Source organism: Parus major, chromosome 19 (assembly GCF_001522545.3).
Source record: "Parus major isolate Abel chromosome 19, Parus_major1.1, whole genome shotgun sequence".
NCBI classification, from domain to species: domain Eukaryota; kingdom Metazoa; phylum Chordata; class Aves; order Passeriformes; family Paridae; genus Parus; species Parus major.
Window position 1 is genome coordinate 3,742,908 of NC_031787.1, and position 22,835 is coordinate 3,765,742.

The 22,835-nt window shown below is 48.7% G+C and overlaps 1 protein-coding gene across 3 annotated transcripts in view; it reads right to left on the reverse strand.

Annotated features, from left to right (window-relative positions):
• DTX2 (deltex E3 ubiquitin ligase 2) overlaps positions 1-22,835 on the reverse strand; it is a 34,069-nt gene extending 11,234 nt beyond the window's left edge. The window contains exons 1-4 of one of the 3 annotated variants that reach the window (XM_015646292.3): positions 20,655-22,829; positions 18,088-18,471; positions 13,177-13,762; positions 5,055-5,113 (exon numbers count right to left, since the gene is read on the reverse strand). In XM_015646292.3, the coding sequence (XP_015501778.1) occupies positions 5,055-5,113; positions 13,177-13,762; positions 18,088-18,394 (952 nt within the window). In that variant the 5' untranslated portion in view covers positions 18,395-18,471; positions 20,655-22,829. Of the gene's footprint in view, positions 1-5,054; positions 5,114-13,176; positions 13,763-18,087; positions 18,472-20,654 lie in introns of all 3 variants that reach the window. The other 2 variants (XM_015646294.3, XM_019008567.2) reach the window with 2 other exon arrangements.

Below are 22,835 nucleotides of genomic sequence, written 5' to 3' on the forward strand. Positions count from 1 at the left end.
AGAAGAGCTGGGCTAACCACAAGAACAGGCTTCCCAATGGATGGTGAAATGCACTTCCAAATGGAAACAGGTAACCAGGCAGCAATGGATCACCCTCAAAGGGGATCTAGATCTGAGATCTACAGCTCTCCCAGTTCCCAGGAGTGCAGAGCCAGAGGAGAACCTCCAAAGATGACAAAGACTGGGTTAGTACCCCTTGCCCCACTGGAAGCAACAGGCACAACCAAGGAGAGCTCACCAGATCTAGAAATTTCACCACCAAAATAACCCCATTTAAGTCCTAAATAAAGGCCACAAGCCTATTGCAAGCTCTCAACTCATCAAAGCCAGAAGTCCACTACTCCCAGGGAGCTTTCCAAGAAAAGCAGCAGCAACACTGACTAGAGAGGCTGGAGGAACAACATTCCTGAGAGACAGGGAAGATCTCCCACCACAGCTGGGAAAATCATCTCAGTCTGACCCCACCGAGGCTGCACAATACTGTTCCTAGAACTGGTGCAGAAAAGGAACAGGAAAGTTGTCTCTAAAAAAGCTGTTTCTAAGCAGTGCAATAGCAATGATGGCACAGACTGACATTTGAAAAGTGAGTCCAAAGACTAACAGGGATTATCACCACCCACGCACAGCTGTCTGATAGGCAAATGCAAAATTAATGTGTTCTTCTGAAGAGATCAATACTGTCTTGCTAACATTAGCAGGCAGAGCCCAGAAAAAAAAAGAGAAAGCAGAAGCACAGGCTGAACAACTGGCTTCAGACTCTCAATGACAGAGGGCAACAAAATCCACACCAAGCAAAAAGCAGGAGCCACAGACCCTCAGGTGAGGTCAGCTATTCTATAACACAGCTCCCTTGTACCTGGGAGTAATAACATGTCCAAAACTGCCTGCCAGCATCATGAATCACCACAAAACAACAACAAAACAAAACCCCACCATTTGTTTCACAGACTTTGGGTTTTTTTGAGCTGCATACCCATCTACAACTCCACACACACATACAAGCACAGGGCAAATGTGGGACCAGAAGAATTACCCCAGCTCAATGTTCTCATATCTTAAATTGGTCAAGAAAATGTGTAAGTGGGAAATTACCTTTTCTTAGCCAATTTTAACCTTCTGCTGCCTTAGGAGCTACATGCAATGAATCATCTTCTGCAGATTCAAGTCAAGAGAGCATTCAAAAAGGTTCTAGTGTTACACTGCTCTGCTGCCTCATGTCAACTCCCAGGAGCAATGCTGCTATTAAAGTAAAAATAAAATACTGGAAATCTCAGCATTAATAATCCTCCCACAAGTTTGGTGACTGGAGTCCCCAGGAAGGGAGATCCTTGACCCAGACCTTAGGTGGGAGTGTGTTTTCCTACAAGGTGCCAAAACAATACAGACACACATCACATCTGCAGATTGAGTCTCCAATTCTCACAGTTGATGCAGACACAATTTCAAGTCAGAACCTGCTCCAAGTATCTGTGGAGTCCTGCCAGGAGCAAGTGTAGCTGGACCTGGATAAATTCTCATCTGAATACAAGTTGCAACATGACAAGTTTGCCCAGACCAAGACTGCTTTGGACATGTCCTGCTGCACACTAATTAGTCCAGGAGCTTGAAAAATATTATTTTATATGTTCACACTTTCCAATGGGCTCAAGGACTGCAGGAGGGAGGAGACAGAAAGCCTTGCAAAGAATCCTTTGGGATCTGATCTGATTCTGTGTGTGCAATAACTACATGCAGAACTGCTTTTTTCCTCTTGCTCAAAGCCTCTTACTTGGCCAGAGATACATTAGTGGTTCCTTGGGGTAAAATTATTTTCACTGGAGCTATGACAACATCCACCAACTTTTTTTCAGCCTGCTGTGTAAATACTTTATTTTTTGTAATATCCTGTGCAGAAGCTGGGCACAGGAAAAACACCCTGACATTATGTAATGAGTGTTGGCCACAAAGTCACTCACACCCAGCCTGACACACCCCTCTGGTCACAGACTGGTACAGGGCAGAGCTTACCTTCAGATAATGTGAGATCTCAGAAAAGCATTGCTAATTTGTATAATCATATCCCCCAGCAAAATCAGTATGGTTAGTACATCCCCAAATGCCCCAGCTCCAGGAATCATGCAAACAAGAAACAGCCAGTTTTATTTAACAAAAAGCTCCTTTTCAGACTTCATCTTAAACACAGTATTAGAAGGGCCTTTATATGAGCACCTTGCCACCCCTCAGCCCCAAGGCACACCAGCTAAATTCCATTATTCCCAGGAAATGTTAGTCCAGCTGATCCTTAAACACCAACACTGTGGTTAAACAGTTTGCTTAGACCTGTTTGGCATTTCACTGTACTGATCAAACACTTAAGGGAAAAGAAAAAGCTTAAAAGACAAGTTTCCACATGCACTTTGAAGTATTAAAATAGCAGAAAGCAAGGGAAAAATTGTAATTTTTTTTTTTTTTTTGCACAAAACATGGTTTTAAAGTCAGCTTCATGATTTCTGGGATCCCAAGGGGTTCTTTCAGAGGATGTGGGGTTGACAGTGTTACAAATCCCTCGCTCAAATCCCCAAGCACCTATCACACAAATAAAACCCAGCTTCCAATTCAGACTCATAGGATTCCTCATCTCCTGTTTGGCCACCTGAAGTTCCCTCTGCATCCAAGAGATGCACCTGCAGCATTTCTCAATATCAGCCATGAGATTCAGAGGTTGTATCTGTCCAGCTTCAAACCAGAGCCAAAGCTGCTGAGATGCCAGGGGATGGGTACCAAGACATACTTCCCAAAATAAAGCCTCCTTCACTTACATCTGAGACTTCTCTCTCCCTCACAACATTGTCCCCCCAGCCTTCTCCACTGATGTTGTAGGAAGCAGTCATGCAGTGGGGACTGGAGGAACAAAAGGAGCACAGCCTGTGTTAGAGAACAACCTGAGTCATGAGTAACTTGCATACCATCAGCAGGATTTTAATTATGAACTAAATACCACTTCCCAGAAGAGGTTCTAAAAACAGAGAGCAGAACATAGAGGGGAAGAAGGTGCCCCCTAAAGACCCAGCCAATTAATATTTCAGCAAAACTTTTCCTTTTTACCAGAACTCCATTGCTTGCTTTTCACCAGAAATATCCCCAGAGATTTATTTTCCTTCACCTCTCTAATTAACTTGTATTAATCTTTTCTCTGCTTTTATGTGACTTTGAGGACTCAAATTCAGATTTCCCTCCTCCCTTGCACCTCTGAGGTGTGGGACACTTGGCAGAAGGCAGCACAGCACCCAAAGCTGTGTTGTGTGAAGACCTGCACCTGAAGGAGACCCTGGCCCCAGGGAGCTGCTTCTGCACTTCCCTACATCCCCATGTGCCTTAAGCTGGCTGCCTCAGGGAGAGGTGAAGAGTATTAAAATGAGTAATTATCCCTTCTTTTACACCCCCAGACTGCAACAACAGAGGTACCAATTACAAATTTAACCATTTTATTGTATTAAATGGTGGCATTTATTATTCTTTTGGGATTTTCTACAGCCTTTTCTACCTAAACGTGGCACCACAAGGCATAAACTGACTGCACATATTCACCTCCTTACACTGAGAATTCAGGGATAACATTAACACAGCCTGGATTCATCAGGGCTCTTCAACTCTGTGCTTGATTTACCTTTATGTGATTAAGTACCTAATTCCATAGTGCTAACAGCCAGGACATGAAAGGCAGAGCTGTTATAAGCAAGGGGAGTTCTGCACAGGTAACCCACCTTGACAAGGCCTGAGCTTGACTTTACATCTTGTTTCCACAGTGATTTGCTAAGGAGGAGACAGATGGGCTGCATGCTGTCAGAGGACACCTGTGTTAGTGTTCATGCAGTGCCAGTTTGGCTACAGACATGTGCAAGGCAGTTTTCATGATGGTAACAACATTAGATGAAGGGAAACATCAATCCTGGGGACCCTTTTCAGCCAGGGTAAAACCTGGCACTCAAGAAGAGACCAAACACCTTTTTCTGGAATAAGGTGGGAACCACTGTCTTGAAAACAAGAATGTAACTGTCTCTGCTCACTTAGGAGCTAAGTTTTGTGTCCCAGGAGCTAATAACCTCAAGAGACCATGCATGGACAAGACACAGAGGAAGGAGAGGGTTAACAGACATTCTGTAGTGTTTACAACAGGGAAAACTCCAGGAAATACCAGATGTTTAGCACTCCTCTACCAGGTAATGATAGTTTGAGAGCACAGCTGGTACCAGTACAGAGACCTCTGCTCTGGGCAGAGCATCCAAATCCCCCAGCAGCACCACACCAGGGTCATTGGTTTGGTACTGGCTGAGCCAAAAGACAGCAAAGGTGCCACCGGCTTTTGGCACAGCAACACCTCCACAGGAGGTGGACAGCACAAACTGTCATTTTCAAGGCAATGCCATTTCAACTTTAATAGGCAAATCTACTCTGAAAAGAGAATTGAAAGCTGGTACTTTCATCCCTCCCAGACATACTCCTCAGTATATTTAGTACTGGGTTCACAGGTTTGGATAACAAGCAAACCCGTGTTCTGCTGCACCAGGAGACAATGTCTGATTCAACTTCTGTCTCCCCTTTCCCAAGACAAGGCATCACAACCCTCTTTAAGCTAAAGACCACCTGGGCTTTTTTATTAAACCACATTGTAAAAAATCATATTAAAAGCCACACAAAAATCTCACACCACTCCTCTCCTTTGACTTTCAAAAAAGCAGAAAATAGCAGCTAGCACTGAGCTTGATTCACATGCCCTTTCCTTTGCTACCTGCTCATCCACATGTACAAAAGAAGATAAATAGCCATGCCTCAAATAATCCCACTTATTTTGAAAGACTCAGGATGAGAAAAAAAAGTTAATGAGGTTTGTCCATCCCATTCTCCCCCAAATCTGCCCTCTTTGCTTTTCTGAAAAGTCTTTGGATCTAAAACACCAGCAACAATTCTAACTCTTACCAAAAATCAAAAATGGAAAGTGTGTGCTACAAGAAAGGCAAACCTCTCATTCACCTAATCCTAAAAATTGAGCAAATAAAGCACAGGGGAGCTCTTACCTGCCAGGGCCTGGCTCACCCTGCTGGGTTTGGGCATCTTGACAGGCAGGGCCTGGGTACTGGAGAGAAAAAAAAATAGACAGCTTTAACAGCAAGGATCAGAGACATTCAGTAATGCACTGCTCCCTGTGAAGCCCAGGGCCCTGGATATATTAACAGGGATTATTTGCTCAGATGAGCCCCAGCTGGGACCCTCACCCAGGCACCCTTCTCCCACTGGGCCAGCAGCTGTACTTGCCAGAGCTCTCTCCTAGATTTACTTACCTGCAAAGTCCTTAGAGCTATGCTGTATGTAGCTGCTTCCAGCCCCATCTTCTCCTAACTCATCCATTCCTCCTGCTGGACCCTGCTGTGATCTGGTGATACATCCCTGCTCTTGCCAGTCCCCCACAAAGCTTCCTGCAAGGAGCCAACCTGCACTACACACCCAAGGGCGATGCGGGGATGAGGGAGGAAAGGCTGAAAGAGACCTGGAAGAGCTTGGCCCCCATTTTCATCTGGAAATCAAGAGAATTTGGACACCAAACATGCCTTTCAGGTTCCTCAGCTACTTGTTTTGGCAGTGCTGGCAGCTGTATTTCAGTTTTGGGATACACAGGCGGCCAGGGTTAGGGAGGAAAGGGGAGCAGCAGCATCAACACTGATGGGGGGTCACTAGAGAAGAAAGGAAGCTGGATCCACATTGGCAGAGCAGGAACACTTGAAATCCAAATGCTGGCACTGAGAAGCTGCCCATGGGCTTTGTCTCAGGTGGCCCACATGCCTGTGATGGATGAGGCTCATGCACCCCAGCAGCAGTTAATACATGGTGCATTCACCCAACGAATCTCCAAGGATTCCCCAAATTACACAGACCTGGCCAGCTGCTTAGGAATTCAGAGACTAAGGAGGTCTAGAGCCCAGATCTCACCCACTATTTAGGGGAAACCTTCTTCTGTCCAGCTGGGATGCAAGAGCTGCCCTGCTCAAAAAGGTACCACAGAGGTCTCTCCTTTAAGTCTTGCTAAAATATTTGTTCACATTTCCATAACAATGACCAGGGCTGAAAAGATTTTTGAGTGACACATGGCTGTTTGCCACCCCACCTCTCCTACCTGTCACACTTTGGAATAAGTTCCCACACGTGTGTTGCACTCTCTGAAGAACCCTGGGCAGGACAGAGGGCTTGGTGCAGCTCTGGCAGCCTGGCCAAGTGAGATCAGCACCCCCAGACCCTTATAAAGCTCTCCAGATCACAGAGGTTTCCCTCCTGCCTCTTTCAAAGGCTGTGCTTTCCCTTCTGCTGCCCCAAATTTTGCAATGCCTTCAAATGATGCAACAGACTGTTCTGGCTACAATTCAAACCCACCAAACACAGGGGAAATCTTGCCTGTGATTTCAAAGAGCTCTAAATCAGATGTCTTTATGACTCTCTTTTCTGATTCACCCTCTTCGTCACAGCTCTTTCTCAGGTATTTCTAAACTTCTTTATCTCATCCTTTTGCTTCACTTCTGCCCTTATGTTCCTCTTCAGAAGATGGCAAGGAGCAGGACTCCTTGTTCTCCATCTGCAGACATGAAGGATAGTTGAGGACCAGGAACTTTGAGAGAACTGCTCCCAAAAAAATCAGAGACATTGGACCTTCCCTCATTTCCTCCTGAGAAGCCAAGAAGACACCACTGAGCCTAGGCACCCCCTCCACCCCAGCCTGTCATTGATACAGAACTGTTTGTGTTTTGTTGTCATACCCTGAGATGAAGCAGCATCTTGGGTGTTATCACTTCTCCATGGAAGGTTAAAATAAAACAAAGCACAAAGCTGAACCTGCTGTGCCAAGAAAACAGGTGGGGGCAGAGAATCCTTCCAACAGGCTGGAGCACAGGGTCATTACACCTGAGGCTGGAGAAAGCAAACCCAGAGCTGCCCTGGGAAAGGGTAACCATGCTTTGAAAAGATGGCAGAGAAATCCTTCACTCTCCTAATTGTGAGACTCAAATCCAAGTCATCCGTGAGTTGGAGCTTGTATGAAGTTGTCCCAGTTTCAGCTGGGATGGAGTTAATTTCCTTCCTGGTAGCTGGTACAGTGCTGTGTTTTGGATTTAGGATGAGAATAATGCTGATAACACAGAGATGTTTTAGTTGCTGCTGAGCAGTGTTTACACTAAGTGAGGCCTCTTCTGCTCCTCACCCCACCCCAGCAGTGAGGAGAGGCTGGGGGGCACAAGAAGCTGGGAGGGGACACAGCTGGGACAGCTGACCCCAAGTGACCTAAGGAATATTCCAGAACACAGGATGCCATAATCAGTAGCAAAACCAGAGGGGAAAGTGACTGGGGGCTGCTGCTTGGGAATGGCTGGGCATTGGTCAGTGGGTATGAGAAACTACTTAGTGCATCACTTCTTTTCTACATTTTAATTATCATCAGCATTATTACTTTCCTTCCCTTCTCTGTCCTGTTAAACTGTCTTTATTTTAACCCACAATTTTTACTTTTTTTTCTTCCGATTCTCTCCTCCATTCTCCTGGGGGAGGATGGAGTGAGTTGAGGGGCTGTGTGGTGATTAATTGTCTGCTGGGTTAAACCACAACAGAAGTGAGAAGAGCCCTTGAGATCTGCAGAGGGAAACAGATAACACTTGATGCATTTGCAAGCAATCAAGTTTGGGAAGCTGTGAGTGCACTGCAGATAAATTACCATCCCTGAGCCAGGAAACAGTCACTGATCAGCTGCACTCCTGCTTTAAAGGCAAAGTGTGTCAGCTTTGGCTGCTGGAGGCTTTGAGCCAACTGATGTGATGATGGAGAAACCAAATACTTCTTATTTCACTAAATACACACATTCATTAGCAGCTCTCAGCTAACAGTGCTGTGCTGACCCATCCACTCTGCACCGTGGGAGCAGGGCTGCCACACTCCCTGAGCTCTGTTACAACTGCAGAAAGCCCAAAGGCTGATGAAATCAAGGGAAATCCACACTGCTCTGAGGTACCACAACACTGCCCAGGCAGGTCTGCAGCCACAGTGTGTGGGAGGAAGTACTGCTGTGCCAAGGAAGGTGATGAAATGTTACTCAGAGCCTACCCTGGGTCTGAAGTGGGGGTTTGGGGGGAGGAAGGGGATGAGGGAGCAAGGAAGGATATTGTTATTGTAGTGTAACGTGGACTGTGCATCCAAAAATGGAACAGCACAAGCTCAACATATTCCAGCACTGCCATACCAGTGCTGGCTTCTGGGGAGAGGTCCTGCTCATTTATTGAAAACAGCTCAGTTAGGAGAAAAAATGATGTTTTGGATGAGGGAGATCCAGGCAGCAACAGCACAAGAGCAAGCACTGCAGTGTGGAGAGATGAGAAGGATCTGCCAAGACACCTGCTCCTGTTACCCATGAAGATTTCTTACCAGGCAGTGCCTTTGAGTCCTGGCCAAGTGCTCTCACAGGTGCTTGCAACACCTGAAAGCCAACGCCTGAATTCTCTGAATTTGTCCTGGTATCAGTTCCTCCTTCCTGGTCCTATTTTGTCTTGCCGTTTGCCACAGCTCCTGCTCTCCCACTGCTCTGTGTGCTGGATGCTCCTGAGTGTAACTGGGATCACCAGATTGTGAATAAAAGGATGCAAAATAAGACAATGTTCTTGGAGATTCAGCAAGAAGGTCCTGGTAAGATTTCCCACCACAGATTCCCAGGCAGTCTGCTACAGGAGGCAGACAGGGCAGACTGAGATTTCAGCACGACAAACCCACTTGCTTCTCCGGAATTTCAAGAATCTGCAACACCAGTGAGACAGCAAAGCACAAGTCCAGCAAGGAACTGTGTCAACAGCTTGGAATCCAGGGCTGCTGCCACTTCAAACACTGGATGGCCAGGTTGGAGCCATCACCTGAGCCACACATGAACAATACCCCAACAGAGCAGAACTGGGGAAGCCTGTAGGAACTCACCCTCTCCACCTGATACAGCCCTTTCTTCCTTCCTCTCCCCTGGCCAAAACCAGCAGGCCACAGATCTGTGTATCATGGCATTTTTGTAGAACTCTGGGCAACATCCAACACTTCTCCTCACAGATCAGGGCAGTGCCCAGCCCTGCTTCACACGAAGTGCTACCACAACACCTTAAGGTCCAAACCCCTTCCCAGGGCTCACTGAGTGTCGGGTGACATTAATGACTCCACCTGGTGGTAGCACCATGCTGCCTAAAAGGGCTGCAGGACAAGTGACAGTGGGCACAGTGGAACCAGCACCAGGAGAGCTCCTCACCACCCAAAGGAGCTCGTGGGAATGCCTATGGACAAAGCTGAAGGATACAAAGGTGGAGAGAAAAAGGAAAGGCCCTGGTTAGGGTCCTCCTTGATCCTACAAAGCACTGTGTGTTGTTCCCCATAGGAAATTTGGGGTCCAGAGCTCTCTTAAGAACACCCCAGTTCTGTCAGCGTCCTTTTCTAGCTGCCAAGACTCCTGTTCCCCCTGATTTTACACAAAATCCTGCCCCCATGAGCTACCTGCCTTATTTCTAGGCACAACCCAGACCAGCAGCCAAAGCCACATAAGCTCAGAGAAGCCTGCAGAGCTACTGTAGGGATTTGCCTGGCTGGGACACTAATTAATATCCCTCAGAAGATTGCTTCCTGCAGCTTTACTTGCTCATATTACAAGTAGGGTGCTCCTTACTGTGCTTCAGGAGTGCCTCACTCTGTAATTAGACAGCACAGTGCAGGGAACAGGGGAGCTCTTGCCCTAGGGAATTGATGCTTTCCCATGTGGAGTGGGAAGGATTTGCCAGGAGGTGGCTGGGATCCTGGTTAACAGTGCTGAGATAAGGACATGACCCTTGCCATGGCACACTCCATGTGCAGATTCCAGTGCTGTCCATGAGAGAGACCACATTCATTAACTGTGTTTCATCCACGATAAGAATGAAGCAAAGAAGAAAGAAGCAAAATAACTTGCCCACATGCATGTAATTCATTAGCAGCACAGCCAAGAATATTAGCATATAGTTAAGCCTTGGCACTCCTCTCTGGGTTTTCCAGTGGCTTTGACCCTCTTGAGAGCAGGAGGAAATTAAAGTGTATTTGGCAGTGCCGAGCTCCGCCTGCTCTCACACCAGCATCTGCCCTCCAGCAAGGAGGAAATACATTTAATCACCCTCAGTGGCACAGCAGCCCGGGCATGCCTGTTCTGGGGGCTACCCCTGCCTGCCTGCCAGCTAGAAATAACTGTTACAGCCACACAGGGAGTCAAGCATCTCTCCAGGATGAACTGCACCTCCTTCTCAGCCCTGCAGGAGAGAGCTGCTGCCATTTTTAGCTGTGTTTCCGAGAGAGACTGGGTGTAAACAACTGCACTGCCTTTCAGTCTCTCCCAATGAGTTTTTGAGCCCTTCTGCCAGTTGCTGCTCAGGCACCTCTGCAAGTTTTGTGGAGATCAGCGGTTTTGTAAAAGCAAGTAATCTGTCAGGGCTGCTCTGGAGCTTTATCTTGTAGGGTGAACACAACACAACCTTTAGCAGACACCAGAGGATTCACCATGGCCCAGTGCTTCCTTCCCTCGGGTCTCTGAGCATGGGCCAGGACAGGAATTGCACATCACAGCTAAGAGAACACAGAGAGAAAGCCGTGGCAGGATAATTAATACAAGATAATTAGCCAAAATGGTTAGACTGTTTGGTGATGCAGGGCACTGACTGCAAGGGAAGGGGAACTAACCACCACATTATGTACGAGGGGGGAAGACAGGGAACCTAGTGGATAAAACAACCCAGGAATGCTTGGGGCTTAGGAATTAAATGAAACACATTGTTAGAGTTTGCTACTCAGGTTTCCCCTAATTCACAGAAATTAAAGGATTTTCTGCTGGAACATGGGTTTCATGAATCCAAGACTGTAACTCCAACCAGGAGCAATTACACCCACCCAGTGGCTCTGAACCCCAGCACAGGGCTGATGGGGAAAAGCCATCCTGAGCTGTCAGCTAGGGATGAAAAAGTCCCTTCTCATATGGCACACTGCTGGAAGGCAGAGATTGCCCCCCTGTGTGCATTTGTTGTTCTGGCAGGGATAAAGAAGTGACCCTGGCACAAATAATCCCAAAGGACTGGAGATGACACCCAAGGGAACAGACAGCAGTGGTCAGGGGAGTGGGGCTCACTGGGGGGTGGGTTTTACACAAGTCTCACAGCACTCACACACTCCCAGGTATCCAAAGAGCTGCCACCTGCCCTGTGTGGCATGCTCTGCTGTCCCCTGCATAGATTTAACTGTACAATCCCTTTGCATCCTCCAGAAAGGCTGGCTTGGCTAGGGATGATTGCCAGGACACCAGCCACCTCACCCCCTCCACAACACAAACAGCTGAGCTGCAAAACAGGTTCAAACAGCTCGACCTCAACCAGCCATGGGCACCTCCTGGCTTTCCCTGACCATCCCTCTCCTCCCAGTGCGCATTGCCTGGTCCATAGGCTCAGTTCCTGGTCAGAAGCCTGTGGCAACCCTCTCCAAGCATCTCTTTCCCATCCTCCCCTCCTTTCAGGACAGCCTGTCCCCCCACCAGGCAGCACACAAGGTACCCAGAGCCTGATGGGCTCCACACAGGCTTATGGAACAACTGCTGCAGCATTTGGCTCTTCCTTTTCAAACTCCCCACCCTGAGTCACTTTGCAAATCCTTTGGGAAAGGATGGGGATTTCAAGCAGCCCAGTGGCCACACGCACCCACCAGAAACTCCTGTGAGAAGGGGAATTTGGCAGCTTCTTCAGGAGACAGCAAGAGCCTTACTGGGGGCAGTGTTTAGGTCTGATTTTCAGCCCTACTCAGTAACCGGAACAGAGAAGCACTGTGGATGCTTAAGGCAACACAAAAAATCACCAGGTGGAAAAAAAGCACCAAAAAAAGACCGTGAGAAAGAAGAACAGGATGTGAGAAGTCATTTCACTCAGATGACCCTGAAGAGGGAAAGTCCTGATACAATACTAAGAAAAACATCTCAAGATTCACCATCTTGTTTAAAACACAAACGAGATTCAAAACAAACCTCAAACCCCTGTGCCTTGTGCAATTAGCAGAATGTGCTTCCAACACTGCTAGATCTCTTATCTCTTACCTACTTGGACAGGTAAATCAGCTCTGGCAAGTTTCCCTGCAGTTTCTCCAGGGTTCAACAGCTGGATTATTCCCAGTGAAGTGAGTGTAAGGCTCTGCCATTTCCAGCCATTCACAAACAGAGGGAGCAGTCAGCCAGCCCTTGCTGGGTCACACTTGGTGCCAGCACTGCTACAGACAGGCCACACACACCTCTGCCAGCAAGAGCTTGAGCACAGGAAGAGTTAAGATCCTGAAACTGGAATAACCAACTGTGGCTTGCCCCAGCAGCCCATGCCATGGAGAGGAGCTGGGCTGTCAGACCACAATCTTCTGCTTTTCACTGAACTGGCAGCAACCAAAATGCCTGAAGAGAAGTGAAGCTCTTCCTCCCCGACTAGTAAGGTGCAAACACAGCCCTCCTTCAGCTCTAGCTGATGGGACCTGAAATCCTGGGCTGAGAGATGCCCACTGGCTCCAGCCCTGCCAGAGAGGAGCCACAGTGAAAATGGATTCAGTGGTACCTCTGCTCTTCGTCACCACTTAGCCTGAAAAATAGCCTGGACAGCTGATTTTGACAGAGAGTTCATGAGGTCTCAGCCACATGCAATGAGTTCTGTGGTCCCTCCTTGAAGGGGAAGAGCTTAAGACTCAAAGCAGTGCTTTACTCTACTGCCTAATTTGAATTAAATAAGTGTGTTTAAAAGTCCCCTTTTCCTTCACTGAGTCTCTCTCCAAGCTGCTTTTTAACCTAACCCAAAACACCACTGCTCACTATTAATTTTCTCAAACCTTCAGAATTTCAACCTGAGTGAATTTCCCTGTGGTTCAGGGAGACTGGTAGACAGGGACTATATTTCAAATGGGAAAAAAAAAAAAAGAGGTAGAAAGCAGAGGGGAAGTCTTTTCATCCACTGTACTGGATACACAGGCACAAATTTCTTTCTCCTAGGGAGAACACCTTTGTAAAATCTTCTGGGACAGAGAGGCTCCTGGATAATGCAGACCCGAGCACAGCAGATCTCTTGGACTCACACATGGTATTTAAAGGTGAATTAGGATCTGTACCTGACTCCATTAGATGCTGTCAATGCTGCACTGAGGCTCCCAGTCTGAGCCAAAACCAAGGGGCTCTGTGCACTGAGTCTTGGTGTTGACCTTGCTCCAGTCAAAGTGGGTTTGTTATAGGGCACGTAGCCAACGTTGGAAGAACTTACTGACGCAGTCCTGCCAGGAGCCTGATGAGTAGAGGAAGAGTTGGGAAAGTTTGTCATGGAGTGACGGTAGCGTGTGGTGATGGGACCAGTCCCACTGTTTGGCCAGCACTGCTGGCAAGAACATCCCACCCCTGTGTGAAGGGGTGTGGCAGAGGTCGTCACCGGGTACGGGGCGTCCAAACGCCTCTGAACGCTGCGGCGGAACCTCGTGGTCTTGTTGGTCTGGACTTGAGCCACAAAGTCAATCTCATAGTTGTAGCCCAAGAGCCCAAGATCCACTCGCTGGTGGTTGGTGGCATGGGCCTGCTCCAGGAACACGCAGACATCCATCTCGTACGGGGACCACCCGCCCTCGTCGTTCTGCCACTCCCAGACGATGCCCTGCCCAGCAGCTGAGTCCCCTGGGAAGGTGCGCCTGCGGACAGCCCGCATCGTCCCTGTGGGGGAGAGGAGGGGAGAATAAATACAATTTAGTGAGAACAGAATTAAGAGGGATGTTGTTCCAGGGATTTGTTTCTGCACAGATCCGTGCAGAAACAAATTTTTCATTCTTCCTCAAGAGGGACACTAAAAGACCTTCTCTTCCCAACAGGGCTGGGTGTGCTCATGAAGCTTAGAAAAACGCAATATCCCCGAGATCCCTGTCCCTCTGCCAAATCTGATTGTGGGCTGGCAGCAGGTTCAAAAGCTGCTAGGAGGAAGGGTGGGAAAGGAGGGAAGAAGAGAGGATGCAGACGCAGACACACCCAAGCACAAAAGCACAGTGATCACATATGCCTCCCTGACGTTAAAAGGGAAAAAAAAGTAAAAAGAAAAAAAGGAAAAAATCAGGCTGAGGCACAGATCTGGTTAAAAAAAAACCAACTCCCACAGCCTTGACAACAGAGTAACTATAGAGACAAGACACCATCGGGAAGAGCTTTGTAGAAGCACTTAAGGGGCTGAACGCCCACTTGGCTACACAAGGGTCGGGGCAATTTTGGTCTTGGGAAAGTGGGTGAAGTCCCACAAGGAGCAAGGGCAAGGACTTTGGAGAAGGACAAACTTCTCCAGGCTCCTGACTGCTGGGAGAGAGAGCAAGACTAGAGAGGGGAAGACAATGAAGTAACTTGAAAACTGGAGAGAGCAGCTGTTCAGACAAAGGGAGAGAAATGGAAGGAGACACACTACTCTCTCAAGGCCGCTCGACAGCGACAGCTGGAGCCCGAACCCCCTGGAAGCCTGGCTTTCCAGGATGACTTCACTCCTGGGTACTTTATCCCTTACTTCAAAAAAGCAGCAGCCTAATGAGAGGGAAGGAAGCCACCCAACAGGAAAGAAGCTCTAAAACTTTTGAGAAATGGGTTCTTGCAGCAGGGTCAAAATTGCTACTGCAGGAAAAATCCTCAGCAGCATCCTGCACAGAGAAAGAAGAGCAGGAAAAGCTGTGGGAAAAGCAAGTCTGGAGATCTAGGAAGGTGAGGGGTGAACAGGGGTGCAGCGAGTTGTTACAACACAGGAGTTCAAAGAAGAGCACCAAGAGAAATAAAAATAAAAGTAAAAATAAAAATAATAATAATAATAAAAATAAAGCCTCTGAGGAGGTGATGAGAGTTATGGCACTGTGCTCCAGGACCCCAGGTGAAAACTGGCACGTTTACAAGTACCCACAGCTAAAGCCTGAGGAGAACTGCCCCAGGATATCACTGGAGACTCAGTGGGGCACAAGCAATTCAGGCAACCTTTACACCAACAAGCACATCCTAAGGAAGAGGGAGGACAGCCCATGTGGGACTCCACACTGCCGAAGTCCAACTGCTGCTGCGTACAGGCTCTGCCTGCCTGCATGCTGGCATGAGGATCAAGCTGCTGAAATTGCTCCAAACACTTGTGAAAAGTGTGTTTCCTTATCTCGGCAGTGCTGAAGTTCCAGAGCTGACACAAAGGCTAAGGCTCTCTTAAAGGCAGAATGTGCCAGACCAAGGAAGGCCAAGACTTGTGTTTCTGCTCCAGAGCAGCACCGAGAATCCTGCTTATTGCAGAGCAGGACTCTCCAGTGGCACCAGCCAACAAACAACATCTCATCAGCACACTTAAAACACTACTAGCAGCCAGTCAAACACAACAACCTCCCCAATAGTTCAACCATGAAGCTCAGGATTCCTGTGGGACCAGACTTTCCACTGGTAGAAAGTAGCAGAACCAAGATAACGTTCCCAGCCTGGAATTGATGTCTTAGTGGAAAAGCAGACTAAATAGCCAAACGCAAACTCTGGCAATGACTGTTCCTATCCAGAAAGTCCTGACAAACTTCAGAAACATAAACCCACAGCCTCAAAAAGTGGATAACTTCAGGAATGAAGCCCTGAGCAGGAGGGGGACTAGGGATGGGACTGGACTGGGAATGAGATGATAAGACATGCATTACATCTAGAAATGTATGAGTGCAGGGAACCTGTTCCCAGAGAACAGGAACTACCACAGATAAGGCAAGGTGTCCAGTGGGACACATGTCTGGAGATTACCAAGGCTTCCCCTGCTCCACTGGCAGAAGCTCAGAAGCTAAAGGCAGCACAAAGAAGACTGTAGGACTTTGAAGCAACTTGTGTTTTTAACACACTCAAACAGCAGCAGAAAGAAGATTTTTTAGGAGTCAACAAGACCAAGGCCATGCACTTGGAAAATGTCCCCCTTCCCCCAGGCTGGCAGGGAAACTGGTATTCCTCTCCAGGGTGGGCAAACAGCTGTGGTGGGAGGACAACTCCTGCTGCTCCCCAGTACTCACTCCCAGCTAATCTGCCTTGAGCAGCAGCTGAAGCCCAAAGCTAATCCTGCCCACAAGATCCCCCCGCACAGCTGTCATTCCCTGCTGCTGGGGACGCTGCTCCCGTTAACACTGGCTTCCTGTTATTCTCCCTGGCTTCCTTTGAAGAGCCTATTTATCTGTCTAATAGCTAATGAGCAGAATACAACAGCCTATTTTTTGCACTGTTTAAAGATATTTCATGGGGATGTTTCCTGCAGAGATTCTTTTCTCCAGAACATGACAAAGTTCAGCTGGCGGCTCGCTCAGAAAGGTTCACGTTTGAGGCAGTGCCTTGCAGAGAGAAAAAGCTTTGCTTAGAACTGGGCCATGGAAAGGGGATATGAGAGCTTTTCCAACAGTCACGTTGCAGAGCACACAGGTATTTGTGGAGGGAGGTTCACAGCACTGGCCAGTCTGATCAGCATCCCTTTGAATCAATGGGAAACACTGCAGGAGAGCTGTGGAGCAGAATCAGCCTTTTTGTTATTAACAACTCAAACTCAGATCTAGACCAAGGAAACATGAGATCATACCAGCCAGCATAATTTCCAGAACTGAACTGCACTGTCCCCCAGAGATGAACAGCTCCAAACCAGCCTGCAAGGGACAATAGTCACTGCATGTTTTGAGATCTTTCACAATGGTCTAAAGAGATACAAACCCTCTAAGGACAGACAGCAGCACTTGTGGAAAGCAATGTGGGACACGTTTCACCCTCCCACAGGCTCTCTGCTCACCTTCACCAGATAGCTCAGGACTGCTGTCCAAACGTTGGAGCACTGGCTGAAACAGCCAAAGGCTGGAAGGCTCCTTCACAAGTTTGGCATGATTAAAAGAGGAAAGAAACAGCTGCTGGTGCCAGCTCTGGTGGTCTGTGCTGTGCCACTCAAAGCCACAGCCTCAGCTGCCCTTCCAGATGTTTGAACAGGCCAAGCTGAGCACACCTGCCAAGGCGTCCAGCTTAGAAAGCTCCTCACCTCACCCAGGACCATTAAAACTCTGCCTAAGGTCGCCAAGTCAGAATAAAAACACGGATGCAGCTGTGACGACCACTCACATTTGCTCCAACCACTTCCCTTTCCTGCCGGAATTGGCTGATCATGCAGTTGATTCAAAATATTGCTCATTTGCTGTTTCAACTGGCAAGAAACCAGCACATAGCCCCCTCTCTAAAAGCTTGGGATGATGCTCAACTGCATCCTGGAGTGATGGGACAGACACTGTCAAATGGGAAACTGATGGATGGAAAATTTTCCAAAGCAGCCATTCATTCGGGGTGTGTAATTTGGGATCTCCCTGGATTTTCCAGGGATGAAGTGCATGCATTCCATCCTTGCCCCTTTTCTAAGCTCCAGCTGCTCAGCACATCTGGAGCAAAAGAGGGCAGGATTCTGAGCTGCTACTCCCAGTGACCCCAGGAGAGAGGAGAATGAAAATCAGGTCTCAGTTCTGCTATTGAGCCCATCCTGCCCTTTTTCCCTGGGAGGAAGCGAGCCAGGCTCACACAGCACAAGTGGAGGGAATATTCTGCTGCAGCGTTTTGGTGTCGTGCGGGGGCCGCAGGCACTCGCAAGCAGCTTGAGCAGGGCTGCATGCCAAGGTAAAGCAGCTGGCACTCCAGCTCCAGAGGGAGCAAGGGATTCAAGCAGGAGGGTTGGAATTGTAAAAAGGCCTTTTTTACGCAAGTGATCTTGAATGGATTGGGGAGGGTGTTGGAGGCGGGGGAGTTTCCAGCTCTGAGAGCTCTGGCTCACAGGCTGGGAGCTCCAGGGTTCCCATGATGATGCTCCTGAAAAGATCACGGCTGTCTGTCTGCATCCAGCTTCACAGATTTTTCCACACTGGGCAGCAGACAGCATCAGGAGAACAGCAGATGTGCTCACAGAGCTGCCCAGCATGGCAGCAAACAGCAGAGCTTTGCAGGGCTCTTACACACACCCAAGCACACCAGCAGAACAGGCAGGGATGCTCCCTTACCTGTGTCCTGCCGGAACTGCATGAAGCTTGGAATGTCGATGACATAGGGAGCCAAGGCGGGATCCGCGTGTCCCAAAGGGATGCTGCTGGCCAGCCCCGACCCTGAGCGCCGGCCCTTCTGCTGAGAGGCCTGGATAACCTGCTCAATGTAGCTGCAGACATTGCCTCGGTACGGCCTCCACCTGCCAAATTCATCTTGCCATTCCCACACCACCACTAACGTGGAGGTGCTGCTGTGCCCCGGGGCAGAACCGGGTGGGCCGGACGGCCCGGCTGAACCACTTCCCGCTCCCTGAGCTGCTGCCATGTTCCTCCCTGAGCTCTGGGCACGCCGTGGTTGGAAGTGGCAGCTGCGCTGGCCTTACACCATTTTCTCCTGGGGACCTGCAACAAGAAACAGAGAGCACAGAGGGCTGAGAATGATGTCCTGAATCCCCCCACCCTACATCCACATCACACAAGCTCTGACTTTCACAGAAGATGGTCACTGTGGATTAAGGTGAATCCAGAGAAGCAGACTGGCCTCAAAACCCTCTGGCTGAGCGTGAGTGAGGTACCACCACTCGCTGCCAACTTCTGCTAATTGAGGGCAAACACTCTTCAGGGAGGCTCTGCTTCCTATGGTTTGTGGCACCAAACACCACCTGAGTCACCACAGAGCTGTACCAAACCATCCCTGAGCCACTGCTGATCTGTGTCAGGCAGAACTGTAAGCCTTGGCATGAGTTCAGACAGACACTCAGTGTGCCAGCAGTGTGCCAAGGCAAGCTGCCATTCTGCCCCTTCCCCATGCTGGGCACTGCTCCTGGCAGCATTACACTGACCACCCCAATGTGAGCTGCCAAATGCTGGCCAAACACTCATTCACAGAAATGACTGAGTTACACAAATGTTCCCCAAACTCTTCCCACTGATCTGAGCTCCAGGGCTACACCATCAGCTCCATTCAGGCTTCTGAGCACTTAGTTTTGGCCCAGGATCAGTCCTGTGACTCCTGTGCAGCATTGCACATGCAAACAAAGCCAGAAGAAAACTCTTAATGTACAGTTTGCAAATCACGGTACACACACTTCTTTAGTTGAGTGTGATCCCAGCAAAAAACAGATGGGAAGGAGTACAAGAGAACCAGGAGGAACACAGGGCATAATCAACTGCCTGTGCTGAGGGCACTGATTTAGTAGGTCCTCAAGATCAAAGCACACCTTTTTCAGGTTGGAAAACAAGGAACATCTTGAAACAAGGGACAATCAGCATCAGAGACTTGAGGCCTTAAGAGATGATTTGGGGAAGAACAGAGAAAGGGTAGGAGCCCAAAGACACCAGACAAAGACACAAAAGGCAGTTAATAAATTCCAACAAGAAGAGATCATCACTCTCAGCCCCCAAGGGATGTAAAAAGAGCAGATCGAAAGGCATGATGACCAAGAGACACCAGAGGTCTGATATTTGACATTCCTTGTCTGTTGTGTCATTCCAAGGAATCCTGTCCAAACCATCTGCACACACATCTGTCCAAATGCTGGACAACCACTTGGAGATCCCCACATTGGTGCTCATGTGTAGGTGGGTTTGGCTGCGAATGAGTGAAACTCATTTTGTTTTAAAATAAATTCGCCTTCTCCCTTCTGAGGTCTCACGTCATTGATTGCTCGCTTAACTCCCAGCAGTCAGCAGGGAGCCGTGAGCTTCCTTCCAATCCAATGGAAAAGTTCAGGTCTCCCAAGAGGCAGAGCAGCAGTGGGTGGCTTCCACTGGAGGATGCCATCTGCACAGAGAATGACATCCCTGCCGGATGGGGGAAGATCCCACGCTCCGTGGAGCGTCCCATCCATCATGCCCGTGTGGCTCGATAGCTTAAAAAAGACAGAGAAGGAGAGCGAGCACAGAACAGACACACCCACACGTCTGCATTTATAAGAGGAAGGCAGCAATTTCCCCAGGAATTCAGTGTAAGTTAGTTTATGAGATGCTCTGAGATTTTTACACAACACCCCCAGCTCAACTGGTCTTGGTGACAAACTGCTCCAGATCACCAAGATCCTACCCCGGTCTCTGCTATTAATCTTTTCCTTGTAATCCATTCTTGCTCAACACACCAAGAACAGTTATTTTACTGCTCAAAACCAAGCAAATTAAGACTTAAGGTATCAAATCCAACACCTGCCTCTGCCACTTCTTTTTATGGCAGGTTTCACACCAACACTTTACCACCTCAAGGACCACTGGCATTGTCCTTGCTTGACTCAGAGCAAAACCCAAGCTGTGGCATTTTTCTGTCCCACCCACCTGCACTAGGTGCTCTGAACCCCAAACACAGAACCAACACCATTTTCCCCCCCAAAGCTGTTACCAAATATTCATGTGCAGCCACAAGCAGAGCAGAGAAGAGGGAGGCTGTGAGGAGGGAGTCAGCAATTCATTTTCCTTCCTTTCTGAAACAGCAGCAGGAAATGCAAACAAGCAAGACACCGAAGCAGAAAAGACACCAAAGCAGAAAAGCCACCTCCTTCCCAGGACACCTCACACTCGCTGGGATAACAGCTGGGTGACAACAGCCTGTCCCTCACCCGGGGTGGCAGCGATGCTGTGAATCCTGGACCACACGTGAAGGTACCCGGGCTGACTGCACGTGAGTGTCGCGTGCTCCAACATCCACTTCCCCATCAGAGTGGAAAAATATTTCCTGCGCTGGGACTGCTGCTCCAAAGGAGGAGCGAGGGGCGTATTTCAGCCTCCTGCCAGTTCTTGCTGAAAGCTGCTGGAGCCAGCAGCTGTTTGCAGGGATTGGGAAGCGAGGAATGCGGGAAAGCATCAGTGAGCCAGAGTTACACAAGTCCTGGAGTTACGGAAAATGAGAAAGCGAAAGGCCTAAAGTTGCAGTTCCTGACTTCTCGTGGAGAATTCAGCAGCACACAAATATTAAAAGCTGAGAAATTCAATACTGGAGCTGCTTGTACAGTGTGCAGCATTACACCACAGCAGAAAGGGTTGGGGGAAGAGTGGGACACGGTTTGGGATGTGTTACACATCCCAACTCACATCTCTACTCAAATCCCACGGACTAGAACACTTCCCCTCAAGCTTTAAAAATACATTGAAAAGCTGAAATTCACTTCAACCCTAAAAGCTCTTATTCACCAAACAGTTGTGGCTCCAGTCAGAAATCCTCTGGGCCAACCTTCCTCCAGTGAAAACAAAACCCTGGCTAATTCAAGTGCATACTTAAATATTCCAGCCAGATGCCCTTCACTTTGAAGGTATTTGGCAACTCAGAGCTTGCGTTTGGATTTGCTTGGTTGGAACTTTACACCCAGCACAACCTCTGAAACATTTTTCCACATGGCTTTAATTGGGGACTTGGACAAGAAAAAAATGGAGTGCATTTCAGATGTATTTTCCAACAGCTTCACTTCCTGCTCCTCAAACTCCAGCAAATGGTGGTGAGAAAGCTGGAGAATGGGAATTAAAACCTTTGAAAGCTGTGTTTAATTTTCTGTTCTACTTCCAGAAAGCAGAATTTCATTTTGGTTTAAATGCAGGATCTTAAAATTCATAGGTCTGAGATGATTTCTAAAAATGCCAACTCCTTTTTTAAGTTTCTGAACTTGAATTGCCAGCGCTGATAAAAGTTTTCAAGAAATGCGAGCTTGTACCTGGAAAAGAAAAAGAGCCTTGGGAGCTGCTGGGCTGAATTAAAAATAAAAATCACCAGATTGGTAAAACAGAGACTTTTCAGCAAGTTTTTCAGAAAAGAGAGTGCTCAGGACAGATTGTTAAAACACCACTTTGAGAGACAGGACTGGGAGGGCAACAAAGATCCCATGGGAAGAGATTACACAGGGATTAGGGGAGCACATAAAGCACAGGGAGGCCACAGGGCTGCAGTAAGACATGACCCTGTGCAGGGGGCATGACTGGAGCAGCATTACAGGTGCCCTGTGCTCTCCCCTGACCCCAACCCACCCAGCCAGGGCCCCCACACCAGCTGAACTGCACTTCTGGGCACAGCAAAACCCGATGCTACAGGGCTGAAAGCTGTTGCCAGGTAATTCATACCCAAACACACATTTTTTTACACAAGCACCCAGCACCGATTAGCACCAAGGAAAGTGAAAGAACAGAGCTCGGAAGCAGAGAAGGGTCACAGTGCAGATCCATCCCAGTCCTGCCCTCTCCCAGCCTCTGCTGATCCTCACGGCACAAGGTGGCTCGGTTGACAGCCAAAACAACAGAAGAAATAAACCCGGCTGCTCCAAACCTGGACTGCTTCCATTCAAAACAAGCTTTTAAGCGAGTACCCCTCGGAGGGGGAAAACAGAGACAACAACTGAGACGAACAAAGCGTTTGCCTGTCAATTAAGCCGAGGGCTGGTTTCGGGCAAGGGTGAATAGAAAAACTGAGGCAGCGAGAGCAGGGCAGGTACACCCAGACACGGGATCCCACCTGGACACGGGACCTCACCACACTTTGCGTCCAACCCGATTAGTCCTGGGTCCTTCTGGGCACCGGGGCGGGTTATTCATTTGTGCGGAGATCTGATGTGTGGGGTGCGAACCTGGCACGATCCGGAGGGCCCCTCCAGCTCCCCAACGCCTTCGTTTCCCGGCAGGAGCTCCTGGAGCTCCGGAACAGCCAAGCCGGGTCCCACCTGAAGAGCCGGTGGCTCGGGGCCGGCCCGGCGGGACCACCCGTCCCTCAGGGAGCTCCCCTCGGCCCCGGGGCCCTGGGCAGCCCCCGGCACCCACCT